This window comes from Phallusia mammillata, chromosome 4, assembly GCF_965637545.1.
Source record: "Phallusia mammillata chromosome 4, kaPhaMamm4.hap1.1, whole genome shotgun sequence".
In the NCBI taxonomy this organism is placed as follows: domain Eukaryota; kingdom Metazoa; phylum Chordata; class Ascidiacea; order Phlebobranchia; family Ascidiidae; genus Phallusia; species Phallusia mammillata.
Window position 1 is genome coordinate 522,289 of NC_137255.1, and position 17,302 is coordinate 539,590.

General features: G+C 35.7%; 3 protein-coding genes across 11 annotated transcripts in view; all 3 read right to left on the bottom strand.

Moving 5' to 3' along the window:
* The window catches only part of LOC145225149 (uncharacterized), an 85,269-nt gene that overhangs the window by 20,489 nt on the left and 47,478 nt on the right, over positions 1 to 17,302 (bottom strand). For 4 of the 7 annotated variants that reach the window (XM_080091804.1, XM_080091805.1, XM_080091801.1 and 1 more), the window contains exons 1-3: positions 2,648 to 4,418; positions 2,307 to 2,396; positions 842 to 2,000 (exon numbers count right to left, since the gene is read on the bottom strand). The gene's annotated coding sequence lies outside the window, so the exon portion shown is untranslated. Of the gene's footprint in view, positions 1 to 841; positions 2,001 to 2,306; positions 2,397 to 2,647; positions 4,420 to 17,302 lie in introns of those variants that run through there. The other 3 variants (XM_080091803.1, XM_080091806.1, XM_080091807.1) reach the window with 3 other exon arrangements.
* Positions 44 to 17,181, bottom strand: LOC145225155 (uncharacterized). 3 transcript variants are annotated; one of them, XM_080091821.1, is made up of 6 exons: positions 15,849 to 17,175; positions 15,535 to 15,630; positions 14,937 to 15,076; positions 14,327 to 14,461; positions 13,803 to 13,919; positions 44 to 700 (listed from the first exon to the last, which is right to left on the bottom strand). In XM_080091821.1, the coding sequence occupies exons 4-6, from the start codon at positions 14,441 to 14,443 to the stop codon at positions 644 to 646; spliced, it is 291 nt and encodes a 96-aa protein (XP_079947947.1). In that variant the 5' UTR covers positions 14,444 to 14,461; positions 14,937 to 15,076; positions 15,535 to 15,630; positions 15,849 to 17,175; the 3' UTR covers positions 44 to 643. The 3 variants fall into 3 exon arrangements, with proteins under 3 accessions (XP_079947947.1, XP_079947946.1, XP_079947945.1); XM_080091820.1 differs by lacking the exon at positions 44 to 700 and having other exon boundaries at positions 14,937 to 15,101; positions 15,849 to 17,181; XM_080091819.1 differs by lacking the exon at positions 44 to 700 and having other exon boundaries at positions 15,849 to 17,178.
* On the bottom strand, positions 6,183 to 12,047 carry LOC145225156 (U8 snoRNA-decapping enzyme-like). The gene is made up of 4 exons (XM_080091823.1): positions 11,320 to 12,047; positions 10,764 to 10,881; positions 7,154 to 7,307; positions 6,183 to 6,872 (listed from the first exon to the last, which is right to left on the bottom strand). Exons 3-4 carry the CDS (start codon positions 7,256 to 7,258, stop codon positions 6,660 to 6,662), a joined length of 318 nt encoding a protein of 105 aa, XP_079947949.1. The 5' UTR covers positions 7,259 to 7,307; positions 10,764 to 10,881; positions 11,320 to 12,047; the 3' UTR covers positions 6,183 to 6,659.

Here is a 17,302-nt window from a genome sequence, read left to right on the forward strand (position 1 = left end):
CGTCACATACAACTCACTGCATTAAATAGGTGACATATTGGAAACGTATAAAACATGTATATATTAAGAGCAAAGCCAGCCGCGTGTGCGCTTTGTTGCGTAAAAAAACAATGCAGCTTTGTAATAGGAATTACAGAGGAAATAAATGTTAAACATTACAGTTTGTCGACAAATGTTGCTGATGTGTGTAAATACAGACAATACATGGCAAAAAATGTAATTTGCGATTTTAGTTGACGTTCGAGTTGGACCCTTTTTATCTTTTACAGTTCTGCCTTCTCGCCGATTTCGGCACGTGGGTCCCCTGGGTCCCTATGTTGTAATGTATAATGCGGTGTTTGCGCACAAACATGCCTTTATTTGGAACGCTAGCAGAAGGGCATGGCGGTGCAATTGCGTTATGTAAAGCTGATAACCTGCAAGCTGTAGCATCATCATACGTAGCAACAAGAAAGATATTTATTATTTTATGACGTCATATAATATGCAATACCTCAAAAAAAATTAGAGTTTGGCGCCTGTGAATAAACTATAATATTGCTTACAAAACCCTACATAATATTTATCACACTGCAAGTAGCGTCAGCCTTGTGTAATAACGCAATATATTTGTGACATTCTGCCGCTAGACGGTGCTATTAGGTCATTTCAGTGGCTTTTTTATCTGGCCGGCAACCGAACAGATTTTCAAATAATTTCTCTGTAATTAAACAGATTTCAAACAAAACCAAAAGCTGCATGTAATAATTTGTACATGCGTTATATGGACGTTAACCGACAAACACAAAGACAACCAAAAGCATCATATGTAAGAAAACCAAGCACACATGCGCACCATTACCTGCAGTTTGGACTGTCCTTGTATTTTTGTGACATGCAAATGAGCACAACAGCTGATTCTTCAACTGCGTCTGTCATCGCTTGCAGGGTGTTTCCCCTCATTAGATCCACATCCATCCAAACATTATAACCGTGAGATTATAACCGTCAAGTCACGTGACCAGTTCCAAAAAATGAAAAGGCAACCTAATGTTCGTGCACACGGCCATTCTTGCCATATCCTGATTAAAAATATATAAAAGGCCTGTCCATGGGCATATTGTGGGCTGAAACCGTGTAGGAAAAAAACAAAGGCAAAAGTGCCCAATGCGAAGGCTGGCGTATATTGGAGGATAAAGGCCATTCGAATGACACACACAAAAAATGTTTGAGGGGTCAAGGCTATGTAAAAGAAAAATAAAATTCGAATGGGCTCAATACATGTTTGAGGGGTGAAGGCCATGTGAAAGAAAAATACAACTCAACTGGGCTTAATCCATGTTTGAGGGGTGACAGCCATGTAAAAGAAAAGTACAACTCAACTGGGCTTAATCCATGTTTGAGGGGTGAAGCCATGTAAAAGAAAAATACAATTCAATTGGGCTTAATCCATGTTTGAGGGGTGAAGGCCATGTGAAAGAAAAATACAATTCAATTGGGCTTAATCCATGTTTGAGGGGTGAAAGCCATGTGAAAGAAAAATACAATTCAATTGGGCTTAATCCATGTTTGAGGGGTAAAGGCCATGTAAAAGAAATATACAATTTAATTGGGCGTAACTGATGTTTGAGGGGTGAAGACCATGTAAAAGAAAAAAAACACTTCAACTAGGCGTAATCCATATATGGTGAAGTAGGGGCATAGAAAAACAAACAAATGCAATTCAACTAGGCCTAGTTTGTGGGCGAAAGCCGTGTACACAAAATGCAAAGTGCAAATTGATCTTTAAGAATATGGTGGGTGACAAAGACATGACTGGGTGGATGGGTGACAAAGACATGTAAGGATGGTAAACAGCACCCTGTTAACATACTTATGGTCTAAAACAGAAGGGCGGTTGCGTGCAGCCTAAATCAGAAATAACATTCTACCTAATTACACTGGACACAGCGAAGCAAAAAAAACAAACACATCACAAAAAATCTTTCTGCACAACCAAGTTTGTTCCTTTGGCAACAATTCTGAAAAACAAAAAAGTATGTTTCAAATAATTTTGTTTTTTGCAGATAAACAGCATAAACATTTGTTTTTATATCTGTATTAAATTTTCAATGGGAAGATTTTCAACGGAACACAACGGGAAGAACGAAAGTATTATATTTTTAACGCAACGGGAAGAAATGCTTATAATCTCATTAGAGCTTTGAAGATGCGAGAGGAAGAAACTCTCTTGGCTGAAACCAACGCTAAAATGTTAGCACGGCATCCTGATTGATTGATTAAATTTTCAGGGCTAAGCGAAAATTTATACGTTGATTCAAACATACCTCAATTCAAAAGTGCTTGTTGCATGTTTCTAAACCATTATGAGCCACTAGATCAAGGAGTTTGGGACAACCGTTAAACTTTCACGAAATCTGTATGAAAATGGCAAAATTTCAGACACCAACCAACACCTAAGTCTTGGTAATTACAAATTCAATTTTCCATAAACAAAGCAACAATACTAATTTCATTAACATCATAAATGTATAGACTAGTGTGGGTTTGGGTTTTTAAATTAAATGGCTAAACACTACAAGTGCCAAACAACTTCAGCAAATAACAAAGACATGTGAGATTTTATCCAATGCCACATAGAATATATTGCATCACTTTTAAAACTCACTTGTTGTAGGTGAATCCATCCGCCATCATTTAACCGGAAGGTTATCCAATCATCAGTTTAGACCAACTATGCAATGTCTACAATTCCGTATCACACAGCCCAACAGAAGTTAGCCGTTGCATCCAGCTAACATCTGCCAAAGCACCAAGCACACAGAGACTCGATATTAACAACAGTTCAATGCCTTCTATAAGCAAGGAGGCAAATTGGTGTGGGCCAGTTGAACTGGAATTCAACCAACTTCACCAACCTGTCCCAGGATTATTTAAGCATATCAAACCCAATCTCAACAATGCAAAACAAGTCATACATCCACAAGTCAGGTCACAGGCACTATTCCGCACTTTAGTTAAACTAATGCAACCAATAGCCCAAGCACCACAGGCACATATACCAATATATAACTATGTCTACACCACTCAACATCCACAAAAGTCCACAAAATAAACTATGCTAAAATAAACAAAAACCTGACATACAACACCCCACTCTAAATAAAAGAAAAAAAACTAAAAAAACCATCAATTATTAAACCTTAAACCCTAAAGAACACATATACACTTAGCCTAATAGGGAAAGCAAAGACACATGGTCACACAAGACACACGATTCAATGCCGTCTCCTAGCAAGAAGGTCAAGTCTTGGGTAGTAAACGTGGACCCGCTAGCAGTCCACACCTTTCGGCCATGTTCAGCTATCCCGCAACCAGTTTGCTTCAAGCTAACATCGGGCACACCAGACTGAAAGTACTTCAAATACATACAACAGACAATCGGCCCTTTGAGACCCAGCATCAGCCATCTTAAAAAGTGACCCGAAGATCTCAGACAGAGTCAGCTGAAGCCCCTCCAGACCGACACCACACAGGAAGGTTTTATTACGACAATCAGCTAGCAAGGATTAGACAAGTTCTAGTTCCAAATGTGACCGAAGCCACAATATTTTGGGTAACCTTTCCTTGACCACACCAGGCTAGCACCATACCGACAGACTTGGCAAACAATACAATCATCAGTCGAATGAAACAGGGTCATTGCTCATCTTAATAAGTCCCCCGAGGAGGTCGGACAAGGTCAGCCCCTGCAACACCAACTGACACCAAGCACTGTGTGTCACAACAAAACATACCTCCTCCATTCAGTCATCAAGAAATGTAAACTCAGCATCGGCCATGAAAAGCGTCCATTTCAGGGATTCAAACTGAGCCACACCCTTGATGACATCAGACAAGACACAACAATACAATGCCGTCAATTTGATTGGGCAGGCAAACTCCCCAACCTCCTATCAAGCATTGAAACGCATCTCCAACAATTCAACACAGACATATTTAATGTGTAATTGGGGCAAACCAGCCACAATCAGGGACATCGGCAATGCATATCCGAGGCACCATTACACAAGCAGGCAAAAGAGCAGACATTCTCAAGCTAAAAATAGGCAATTACTGGAGACTACTATATACTGATTATTGACATAAAGAGAAAGACAAGCACGTTGGAATAAACCAAGTCATGGATGTTCTTCCATTAAATTAGGTTTCTGCAATACAAAAATACTTTGTTATAATATACTAAGCATCACATGTTTTCATAAAACAGTTAAGTCAAATTTGGTTAAAATTAGTCACTTGCAGATGAACAAGATAAATTTCCACAGGCTGTTTCATCGAAATGTTTATTGCAAACTTAATGTTCTTGGTTGAGGAATTTTACATCAATTTAACAAACACCAATTTACAAAAATCTAATGTGTTACCTGAATCTGAAAAACATAAAGTTTAATATTTTTAAATACAAATTTCAGAATATTTGTTGAGATTAAAAGTTTCAGTTTTGTTTTTGAGTAAAAACTCTTTACTACGCTGACTCCTCGCTTTACGTTACCATATTGGTGAGCTGCTGATTTAAGTTTTGTGCAAGTCTTTTAATATCATAAGGAAACAGTTAGCAACAACATGCAGTCATCCGCATATATGCTTATAAGCAATGAATGCACTTGCTGCTGCCAGTGACCGCCTCTTTTTGTTGTAACTCTCCCAAAAACATTATTTTTGACGCCTTAACATGTGGCTTACAATCGAGCGCAGCTTATGATCGAGCACATCTCAGCAAAGAGTAAATACGGTAAGTGCCTGTTTGCAACAATTCAAAAACACACAATAATAACAAACGTTATTCGCTGGTATCAGAATTTTCAAACATTAGTTAATACAGTGGTTGCTAAAGTGGCACAAGCGCCACGTCTGTCACCTTTTTAACAACAAAACACTTATACTAAACTTTATCTAAACCAACTGTTACCACGAGGTCAAATTGTCAAAACGTTAAATATGACGTAACAGGCGCTTTGAATTGCGAAATGCGCGAAACCCACTACATAGTCCCATGAGAGAAACTAAACATCCCATCAGAGAAAATCATTTCTACGAAAGTGTTTACATTTTTTGCAAGATTTTGATCTAAATTACAAATTTGTTGTAAAACCAACCTACTTTCGGACCTAAATTTCTCAACTGTGTTTTATATTGTGTGACTTATCCACATAAGCTTTTGGTTCATACTTAATAAAACAAAACATACCTGCATATTTAGCTCAAACTGTTGCGACTCAACCCTTTTCCAGCTTTCACAAGACACAATATTACTAAATAAATCTTTTCTTGTTAATAAAATCTCCTTTTAAGTAAATCAAAGGACTGTCACGATTCAGGGTCATTAAATCAAATCAAGAAATTTAGCATGAAATCCACTCAATCGATCGCTGTATTTTGTTTTCAGACACCGATGACGCTTATAAAAGCAAAATGTATTTGTTTAGAATTTTTCGTGCTGACATTTTCTCACTTTATTCCTCACATAAGTTATTCAAGTAGAACACCCTTGAAAAATTAAAATGCTCAATTACTTTTATTGCTGAAAAAATTGGTAATACACACATTGCAATCAACAACCAGCAATAAAATACTTCATAATATCTCTTTAACCCACAAAAAATGTGTAATATTGGTTTTGTTTCAATAATTAATATCACGAACAAATTTGTGCCACAATGGGCTGGTGCTTTTGTTATAGTCAGTGCTTCAAAATATTTTATGTCACTAACACAATTCTTTACTATATTATGGTGTCAAATAAATAATATATTTTAAACTGTCATTTTAAATTATAAACATAAATTTGATGTTGAAAATAAGAAACACACTTCAAACTTGTAAACAAAATATTTAATATCACCTCATAAAATACACGAAACATTTCAATTGAGCACTGACAGTGATTTAAATAACAAAGCTATAATGAAGTTTCCAAACTGTCCATTAAACACAATAAAGTCTTGCATAGTTTTCAAAGTACAATCACAAAAATCAGGTTGTTTAACTAGCTACAAATTAGTGTTTAATATGAGGTGCAAAAAGTTTTAAAACAATCATCCAACCAGAATAGATGTGCTCAGTTAGAAAACTACAGCATGCCAAAACATTGAAGGTACAATGGTAATGGCTTAATATGCTGCATGACCCCTTTTATTACAAAGTGTTAATATATGTGACTATTATGTGAATGACAAACTTTAACATGCAGAAGGAATTGCAACTAATTAAATAGTCAATATTTTTAACACAGTGTTGTGACCACTTTTCAAGGTTTTTTGTGTGTTATTGTTTTTTTTTTTTCATTTTTTCACTTTATACGAATGTTGTCTTGCAAGATATGCCATTATCCTGATGAAGGCATCTTGTATGGGACGTCGAAACATCGAATATTTACAATAAAACTGCTGGTAGAGCAATACTCGGTTATACATCAGCTAATTTTTTACTGGCTTAAGTTGCAATTAAACTTTTCCTAAATGAAACTTTGCACATCATTCAGAAATACAGTGAGTAATAAGTATGTAGGCATAAGCTTTATATACTTGGTCATAAAACAACATGAAATACAGTGATGTTATGTGAAGGGCACTTTAATGTTGTTTTGGCATAAAACATTAAAAAATTTCTCTCTATGGTTATGTTTTATCTCGTCGATGTTTTAATTCAATCATTTTTGCCCAAGCATGTTGCATGTCTTCAACATTGACCAATTGTTTTTCGACGATTGTCTTCACTAATTGTTCTCTTGCATTTCCCACAAAATTGTGCAACAAGAAATGTGGCATCGGGCCGTAAGGTTTGTCTGTTAGTGGTAAGCAGTCAAGCGGAACTCTGATAATTCCCATTGTCTAAAAACAAACAAAGATTATTGTGTAACTGTGCTCAGTATAAAAGATATTAAATCTGTAAAGTGTAAAGAACTACATACAGGGAATAACTTATAAAGAATCAACTTTAGATAGCAAGTTATTATGTGTTGACAATTAATGAAAGTTTGAAACACTGTTTCTTGGCCAAACAGTTAAAACAAAGTTCCATTGTTAAGGTTCATGCAATTCATATTCATCGACAGTGATAAATTACACCTTTGAACGAAAAATGAGAAAATTTTAACTAAATTTGTACTGACCTCTCCACCCCAGTCTTGAGCTTTTAATGTCTGCATTTCAATCTTTTTAAATTCATCTTCGGTAAATTCTTTCACATAGAAATGATCAACTAAAGGGGTTGACATGTAATGATGGATCCAAGTACCGTAGTAATCGCTGTCCGAGAAAAAGTTTCTGCAAATATAGAATTGATCATTATATCAAATCTGGCGAGCCCTGTATTTATGTCATAAGGTAAATTACAGAAGTAAATGGCTATTATTAACGTGCAAAGGCTGAACCATCTGCATGAAAACAAGAACAACAGTGTATTCTTGTTTCTCAAACTGTGCACAACAACAACCTGTGTAATTTACATTTTCTGAGGTCATTGAACAACAATATAGTTCTCCTAGTGCAGCCGTTCCCAACCTGTGGGTCACAACCGCAACTGGGGTCGCTTGACAATTTATCCTGGGGTTGCCTAAGGCATGGTTACTCAAACTTTCTTGCTCTGCGACCCCATTTTCAAACAGAAGTTTCCCTTGATGGGTATAGCCCAGTGGTGCACAACTATTTTGCTATGACGGCCGTATCGCAGCTATTTATTTTACTAACGGCCGACAATTGCCTGCTTGCTTGTGTTTTAAAATTACTGATGTAAAGAAATATATATGTTATATATATACTATCTAATGGCACCTGAAAGTCCTAAATTAATTTCTAACTTGATACACAGATTGTCAGTCTTAGCTTTTATGATGTCATAATATACATTGTGATGCTTGTGGTATCTGCTTTTTCACACTGTTTGGACACAATAGGCATAAAAAAGTGGGCGCAAATGGCTACTAGGCTGATAATACTTTTTAAGTTCCACAAAATGTGTTTAGAGCAGTTTGAAAATTAAACTATTTGGCAAAAGAGTTTTAATTTTTTCATAGTCGCCACTACATACATTTTAATAAACATGTTCACAGCCGAACAAACTCGTCTCTATCGGCGCACTTGTGCACCCCTGGCATAGACTATACAGCACGGAAATGATGTTTAAACAATAAATTTACGCACATATAGCATTTATTGTGACAATACCTGAATCACATAATAACAGACAATGTTTCGCGACCCCAAAATTATACTCCGCGACCCCAATTGGGGTCGCGACCCACAGTTTGAGAAGCCCTGGCCTAAGGCATGGTTCCCAAACCGTTTTAAGCCATGAACCACTAGCCCCAAAATAATAAACATACCACTTCTTTGTTGAGAAACAGTACAGTCAATGTTAATATATAGCCTATAAATTATTTTCTTGGGGTCACCGCAAATGTCACGGCACCAGAAAGGTTGGGAACCACTGTCCTAGTGCAAATGGTTTAACAATCTATACGAAAAATTAATTTAAGTAAACAAAAGTTCAAACAAAAAAGAATGAAACAAATACTTTGGCACAAATGCAACAAATGAGTTTTCAATGCATTTTACATCAAGTTGATGTTGAACTGCAGTTGCTTATTGCAATGTGGCAGACAAGTGGACAGAAAACCTCCCCCAAATCCATCAATACAATGCCTGTCTAAACCCTCTATGTTGTGCAAGTGACTCATAACTAAACTAGCGGGGTGGCTTAGCATGTTTTGCTATTGCATATATACTGTTACCTAAACCTTACAATGCTCCAAATTACAAAGTTCAAAGCTCCTTGATCATGTACTTTAGTCAGTAAGCTGCTTTTAAACTTTTTGGGGAGCCTGTGGGTGAACCCTTGGGTTGTTTGGGGTCAAACTTAGGTGGATCAAATTTGAACTAGAAGGGTGGCTTAGCACGTATTGCCCTTGCACATACACTATGATCTATTTTAAAACATAAATATATTTCCTATGCTTATTTTGTATTGGGTCCCATTTTAGCCACTGTCTTTTATAACCTTAGTTGTTTCTGCAAGCAAACACTCATGGGTCCCCACACATGCAAAGTTGTAGATAATGCATTTCAATAGATAACAATAAGTAAGTTTGGTATTGTGAAACAAACACAGTGATTGGTACTGTGCATATTTAAATGTGCTATATGGAGTAAAAACTATTCAAATTAAAAAAAATCATTTTAGGGGGCTAGTAGGATAACTAATGGAGGTTCAACACACACAAACTTAAAAGTAGGAAACCACAGTGACTCAATCAATAGTACTCCAAAATTTCAGTTCAATCTGCCAACGTTTAAAATTTCAACCAGTAGAAGTGTTTTGAGCAACAACCGTTAATGTTTCTGACGTCAAAGGGCTGTTAACAACCCCGAACTGCAATGGCGCAATAACGATAATTGGCATACTTTACAAGCTATCCAAATTTTAGCCAATTCTGACATTGTTTACAAACTCACCCCTTTTAGAAGTCTAGCGGGGTAAATACTGGGGTTATCAACAAAAACAAAGTGGGATGCACATCTACATAACTATATCTACTATCTGTGTAAATTTCCGCTGAATCCATCAAACATTTGATAGAAAAACGAGTTGGACAAACTTCCGGGGGAAAATACCCATTTTAGGGGGCTAGAGGGATAAATACTGAGGTTATCAACAAAAACAAAGTGGGATGCACATCTACATAACTACATCTACCATCTGTATAAGTTTCAGCCACATCCATGAAGCATTTGATGGCAAAACGAGTCACACAAACTTCAGAGAAAAAAAACATTTTAAGAGGCTAGCGGGGTAAATACTGGGGTTATCAACAAAAACAAAGTGGGATGCACATCTACATCTACCATCTGTGTAAATTTCGGCCAAATCCATCAAACATTTGATGGAAAAACGAGTCGGACAAACTTCGGGGGAAAATACCCATTTTAGGGGGCTAGCGGGGTAAATACTGGGGTTATCAACAAAAACAAAGTGGGGTGCACATCTACATAACTACATCTACAAGCTGTGTAAATTTCAGCCAAATCCATCAAACATTTGAAGGAAAAACGAGTCGGACAAGCTTCGGGGAAAAAATACCCATTTTAGGGAGCTAGCGGGGTAAATACTGGGGTTATCAACAAAAACAAAGTGGGATGCACATCTACATCTACCATCTGTGTAAATTTCATCCAAATCCATCAAGGATTTGATGAAAAAATGAGTTGGACAAACTTTGGGAGAAGAAAAAAGAAGAAACAAAAAAAACATTTTGAGTAAAATCAACATGTGTCCCATTCATGGAAGGTAACAAATTGTTTTTCATTGTATTTCGCATCAAGTTTATGTTGACCTACAGTTGCTTATTGCAATGTGGCAGACAAGTGGACACAAAACCGGGAACTCCCCAAATCTACAATGCCTGTCTCAACCTTCGACATTTATGTAAACAAGTGGTTACACTTTGGGGCCTTTGGGTCAAAGTATATTTTAGCACAATTTCAAATTTTAAATTAGTTCAATCCATTCTTTATCACCTGAACATGTAAAATACCCCACATTAGAGTTGGACAAAAAAAATTAAACAAACAAAAGCAGTTTGTTACCATAAGGAGAGACAAGGAAAACACAAAGAATAGTTTTCCTGAAGTATTTGGTTCATGGTAACTATTCAAGACTGTGTGCAAAGTAACATAAGGTGGAAACCTATGCTGCGGAATTGGTGTATGTTTACTGCTCCTTACCATTACAGCATGTTCCATAGGATGTAGTCAACAAGTTTAGCAGAGGATTTTGCATACAGCAGTGCATGTGCAGCATGTCTTCCTTGGCGTGGAACATCTCGTTCAGTGCTGCTCTTGACTGCAACATAAAATGTTAATCAGCTATTTGAATAAAACATATCTATTCTATAGAAAATGGGCAATCTTTATTTTAATATTCATGCAGTGCACAAGTCCTAGAACAAAAAACTCTTGTACAAAATTAAAAAACTTTTTAGGCTGAAACTGATGGTTACTGATACCATGGCCGATCTAGTTCAGTATTTCTCAACCTTTCATGGCCTGTGGTCCCCTAAAAGTATAATTTGGGCCTTGTGCGGCACTCTTTAAGTAACAATACAAGATCTGTGAACCCCTGCATAAAATTAAATGACAAACTCGTGGTAAAATTAGATATTAAGGAAGATAAAAAAGGAAGAAGAAACAAAGAAAAAAACAAAAACAATTTGAGTAAAATCAATATGTGTCCCCTTCAGGGAAGGGAACCCATAAATATGTTATACATACTGGTCCTTACCATTACAGCATGTTCCATAGGAATGTAGTCAAATAGTTTAGCAGAGGATTTTGCATACAGCAGCGCATGTGCAGCATGTCTTTCTTGTGGTGGAACATCTCGTTCAGTGCGGAACTCAGCTCTTGACTGTAACATAAAATATTTATCAGGTAGCTCAACAAAATATATCTATAATTACAAACACCAACTTAGCTTATGAGAGATAATTCAATGTTAATTAATCTTTACAATGGACAAGTCTTATAGCATGGTAACTTAAATTTACCAAATCATTGTACATGCAAAAGTGAAGTTTGTATGTAAAATCACAATCAGATCAGTGAGGTTGTTGACCAGTGGTTCTCAAACTCAGTTTTCAGGTCCGCATGCGGATCCCAACTATTTATTTTGTGTCATGCACTAGAACTCAGAAAACCACCAAACAATGCTATTTTAGCTTTTAAAGTAATAATCTTTAGTGATTTTCTCCACGTTTCATTTTTTTGCGGCTCCCTCAACGCTTAAAAAATACTATTTGGCCCCAACAATAAAAAAAATTTGAGAACCACTGTTGTTGACTATAAACATGTTAATTTTAAATTGCATTTACAGACAGCAGGTTATTAACAAATTACAAAAACTGCATTGAATCAAGAGTTTTGGATGTGAAAAAGTTTTTTGGGGTAACTGGTGATGCTATCAAGAAAAACAGAACAATCTACATCCTGGATTGGTATAACATATAAACCAATACCCACCTTATTTAACCTTTTTTGTGACTATTGGAAAACTGATGGGACTGTAAAGCAAAACACAAACCATACCTGCAAAAGCTTTATAGGGAAAATGATAACCAAGCTGAAAACAAGCCAGTCAAACTGGGCGACTTAACAAGTCTCATATAGACCTTTTAAATCTCTACCTGCAGTTAGGACTGTCCTTATATTTTCGTGACATGCAAATGAGCACAACAGCTGATTCTTCAACTGTGTCTGCCATCGCTTGCAAGGTACTTCCCCCCATTCGATCCACATCCATCCAAACATTTTAACCGTGAGATTCAAGGTGGATTTTCTCCTAAACCAAAATGTGTATTGTGAGAATGTATACCCCAGCATAGGAAATTAAACCCGTTGAAAACCTGTTGACATGCAAATATATTAATGTGGTTGACTTTAGCCAATTGCTGGATTGTTTTTATCACAAGCAGAATACCTCATATTTTTTATCCGAAAATTTACATGCCTGATTCAGTTTGAAGTTATTGAAGGACGTATGACATTACAACCAAATGACGCAATATGTCCAACATCTTGCCATAATCATGATACTAAACTTGAAAATTAGTTGGCAATCGTGCATTCAATAAATATTTTATACAATGCATTTAAAATAAAACGCTTACCTGTTTTATTTGATCTTGATTTTCCCTACGATAACTGAGCATCAAATGTGAAATTTATTTTTCTGTCTTGGTGCACCACCCAGCGGTTGATTCTGGTTTTGTGAAAAATAAACATTACTACTAAAAAGAAAGCCACGGTTGTCAGCATGGTGTAGTTAAGGCTGGCACCGATACGTATTTCTGATTGGTCCAGGAGTACCCACAATGCAACTGACATGTAAAATCACTGTTTGGAAATTTCTGAAATACAGAAATTACTGAGTTATAAAATGTGTTTTTTGTCATTTGTGTGATGTTTGAAACAGACGCAGTTACAAATAGAGCATTTGTTCATGTATGAAAACATTTTCTGTTATAACAACATGCTGTCATTATCAGAAATATCTCATATTACAAAACCTGACATCAGATCAAGTAAACATGAGAAAAGGTTTTGGTGCGTCTGGAACAAGATTACTTGGAATGAAAATATCCATAAAGTATTATCAAATCTGACCCCAATCCCTCGACATAATTAAAACTATAATATTGCTTGCCAACACCTGCACAATATTAATCACACTGCAAGTAGCGTCAGCCTTGCGTAATAGTGGAATTTATTTGTGATATTCTATCGCTAGATGGTGCCATCAAGTCATTTTAATGATTTTCTTATTTGGTGGCGGTAACTGAACAGCAAAAAGTAAATCAACTTACTGGAATTGTGTCCACCTTTCAAACTCGATGATGGAACTTTCACGTTTCTTCTTTCTGTTAATGTCGTATTCGCGTTAAGATGCAGATTTTCAAATAATTTCTCTGTAATTCAACAGATTTCAAACAAAAAGAACAGTTGCATGTACTGAGCTGTACAATTTGTGCATGCATCACATGTACATTAAGTGGCAAACACAAAGACAATAGTATCAGGTTTATTAGCTGGAACTGACCCCAAGTCCTTGTTCCCAACCACAATCATTTTATAAGAGCACATTTGTGCGCCATCTAGTGGATGAGTACAAAGGTATATATTTCAGATGTACTGATATGTACATGCACAAAATGGACATTGACTGGCAAACCAAAATTTTAATGCATTTACAACAAAATCAAGCAATACCTCTAAGGTGTAGATAATGATTGCGTCATCAGTTTCAATCATGTCATAATAGTTTTGATCAGTGATGTGTGGTAGGGTGGACATCCTGCAAGCAGATAGACTGTGGTCTCCATCAATCTAAAGTTGGGGAAAGATTTGAACACAAAACATTTGAGGTGAAAAGTATCAATGTTTTCCACAGGATCTGTAGCATTTGTTTAAGTTTGTAGTTATAGTTGGTAGCTTATAGTTCACTACATTTTATTGTTGTTATGGAAATAACCTGGTTTCAGACATAAGTTAAAGTTGTTTTTTGATGTGCTGAGAATATTTAATAAATAAATATCGTATAAAGTATGTCTTAGTTTTTTTATTATTATATAATGACAACACCGGCATACAATCTATTTATAATGTAGAAGCATTTCTGTGAATTTGGTAATTCATTTTTTTTATGTAAAGCTATAGCTTGCAATAGCTTGCGCACAAAAAAGACTACCATATTTCTGCTGATTTATTAAATCCATGTAATTTCGATGACTTACCAAGATGTCTCTTGTGTTTGTGGCATTCCACCCAATCAACTCCAACACACCAGAATATTTGTAATATTTCTTGTTGTTACTGAATATTGAGCAGTTGTGGATGATTATTGCTTGCATAATGATGTATTCCAATGCCTGTAAACATAGTTGTTGCTTTAATACAATTTTTGTGCAGGAAAATGGTTTGATTTTGTATGAAATGTAAATGGCCTGTTAATGTTCTGTTAAAACCACATTTACAATAATATAAAAATAGACTAACCAAATGTATTTAAATTGAAGCCTACTATTACTAATAAATACTAAAATATAATTTCTTGTTTCAGGTCTTGCTGTAATAACTAATGTAGAAAGCATTAAGAACTGTTCGACGCTTCAGGGCTGATCCCAGTATTAATGTACAGTATTCACTTTTTTAAATCAAAATGTTCTTCCAAGAGTAATATATTTACACTCTCTTTGAGGTTGTAGAAACCCAAACAAATAATTTCAAACAGTTTACATTGTATATGTCTTTTTTTTATGCCAAAAAAATGTATTTCAAGGTCTTAATTCACCCCCCGAATAAATAGCATAATTTAACAAAACTAACTATTTACAAATCACAAACCTTTCTTTATGTCGAAGATAAGCTGCTTTGATGAGTTGCAGATATTGCAGAAGAATTTTGCCTTTGCTCAGCAGAAAAAAATAGCATAACTGCAGTCCACACAAACAACCAACCAGTTCTTGAAATGATTCGATTTTTCCCTGCAAGTGGGTGAACACATTTTAACTGGAACGTGTCACAAGTTTATGTTTTCTGTCCAACAACAACAACAACGAAGTTTCGTTTATTTTAGAGTTGGACCAAACTTCGCCAGAACCTGAGAACTAGGTTACTAGCATCCTAAACTTTAAGAGCTTGGCTGAGCAGACAAATAAACTAAGTCGAGCATTAGACACAAACTAATGCCAACCTTAAAGGAAAGTTTTTGAAACGAAAACATGTTTTGAACCAACCATACACAACATGTGTGCCAGCGAAAATACAGAAATAAACACGCACTTTTATTTAATTGCAGTTAAATGTTTTGCATTGTGTGGTTTCACTTGTTGTGCAGAAAAGGCATTTTGAGTTTAAATATGACCCTGGTGGCTTTTCTGGCACCCAATAGATGTTATATAACACAGGAAAGTAACCACACTTTGATAAACATACAACTTACCACAATGTGAATATATAAATTCTTGGGTTTCAAATTTTTACCATTTTGCATCAGTGTTTGACAATGTTGAGCAGCCAGTTGCTGCTGGTAGTTGATCTGTTGTTACACACATCATGTTAAGCTACAACGTACAGGTTTAAAGCTATCAGGTACATCAATTTTGTTTAATTTATTTAAAACTTGTAAGTCCTAAGTTTAATGACCATTGATAAAAATGAGTATTTGCTTGTTGTAAGCGAGAAATTAAAATTATTACTATTCTACATTTACATCTAAATAATTACGTTAGATTCAACACACATCAACAAACTTACATGATTTGAACTGTGCAACTCTTCACCCCAGTTTGCTGATAGTGGCACAGAATGACTGGTTCTGTCCGTGAAGTGATATTTTTCTTTGTACATGCAACAAACAAACAAAATTTAATATTATACTGTCTAGTTAAGAGGTTGTCAACCTTTGAAGCCAGTTAAGACATTTTCAAACACGACATCATGTCACACTAGTGTGCTGTGACTAACTTTCAAATGTACTGCAAATTTTTTTGAGAAGGAACAACCATCGTGTTTACGGTCAATGACTAAACAATGATGTACTAAATCAGCCTAAAACTCCATTTAGGTGTTACTGAGAATATTACTCGCCTTATATTAAAGTTGCAAATAATTTTTTTTAAATTTTTTTATCACTGTAATGCAGTGGTCAGCAAACTATGGACTGCGGGCAAATCATGGGCCCGGCATAAGTTGCAATGGGTCGCACAGCACTTTCCTAATTGTGCTGCGAAGTAGCCTCTATGTAGAGTCAAACTACCCTTGTTGTGTCAAAGTGGGATTTAGAAACTAAACCATTTGAAACTATTTTTTGATTGTCACAATGAAGGATTGTTTTGTAACAATGGATTGTGTTGAAACACACAACATCATGTGAAAATTTTAAAAAAGGTAAATATCTTATCACCTCAAATTATTTCAATAAAGTCAGTTTCGGGTAGTTAATTAGTTTAAACAAGATTAAAAAATCACTGTATCGAAACCAGAACAATCATCTTAATTCTTAGGTACACTATTCACGGTTTTGAATAATCTGAGCAAAAAAATCAGAACCAGTATATTTGTGCAGAACATAACGACGTTTCGACAAGTACACAACCTGATGATGACAATAGCACTTGTCGAAACGTTGTTATGTTTTACTCAAATATACTGGCTCTAATTTTTTCTATTTGCAGGTAACAAAAAGTAAAACTACAATATTGGCTTTCCATTGGACCTTTTTACATGTTTACCCTTACTTTAGACAATATTAAATTCCATGACTTGGTTATCTAACGATAATTTTGTTTTTAATTTTTATTAAGATTATACGTGTTACCAGCAAACTTTAATGAACAACAACATTTTTTGCATCGCAAAATCAAAACAACAAAAACGTGTGGCCAATCATGCGTAACGACCGCAAAACATAGAGATCGTGTTTTGATGTCGAAATATTTTCGCTTTTGTTTTGTCCAGTGTAGTTCCGACACAACAAAACTTAAAACTGTAATAGCGTCCTTTCTGGCTACTTTTGTCTTGTCACGTGCAGCGAATTCAAATGCTGCTTTCTTACTTTTGTTATATCCACCCAGCGCTCACTCATACTAGCTGCAGAGACCAAAGTCCTTGGACAATCTTTCCAATGCGAAACTAAGGCTTCATTCCAATATTATAATTATTGGCCTCCTATCAAATTACACGTTAATTGAAGTTAACTTCCCATCACT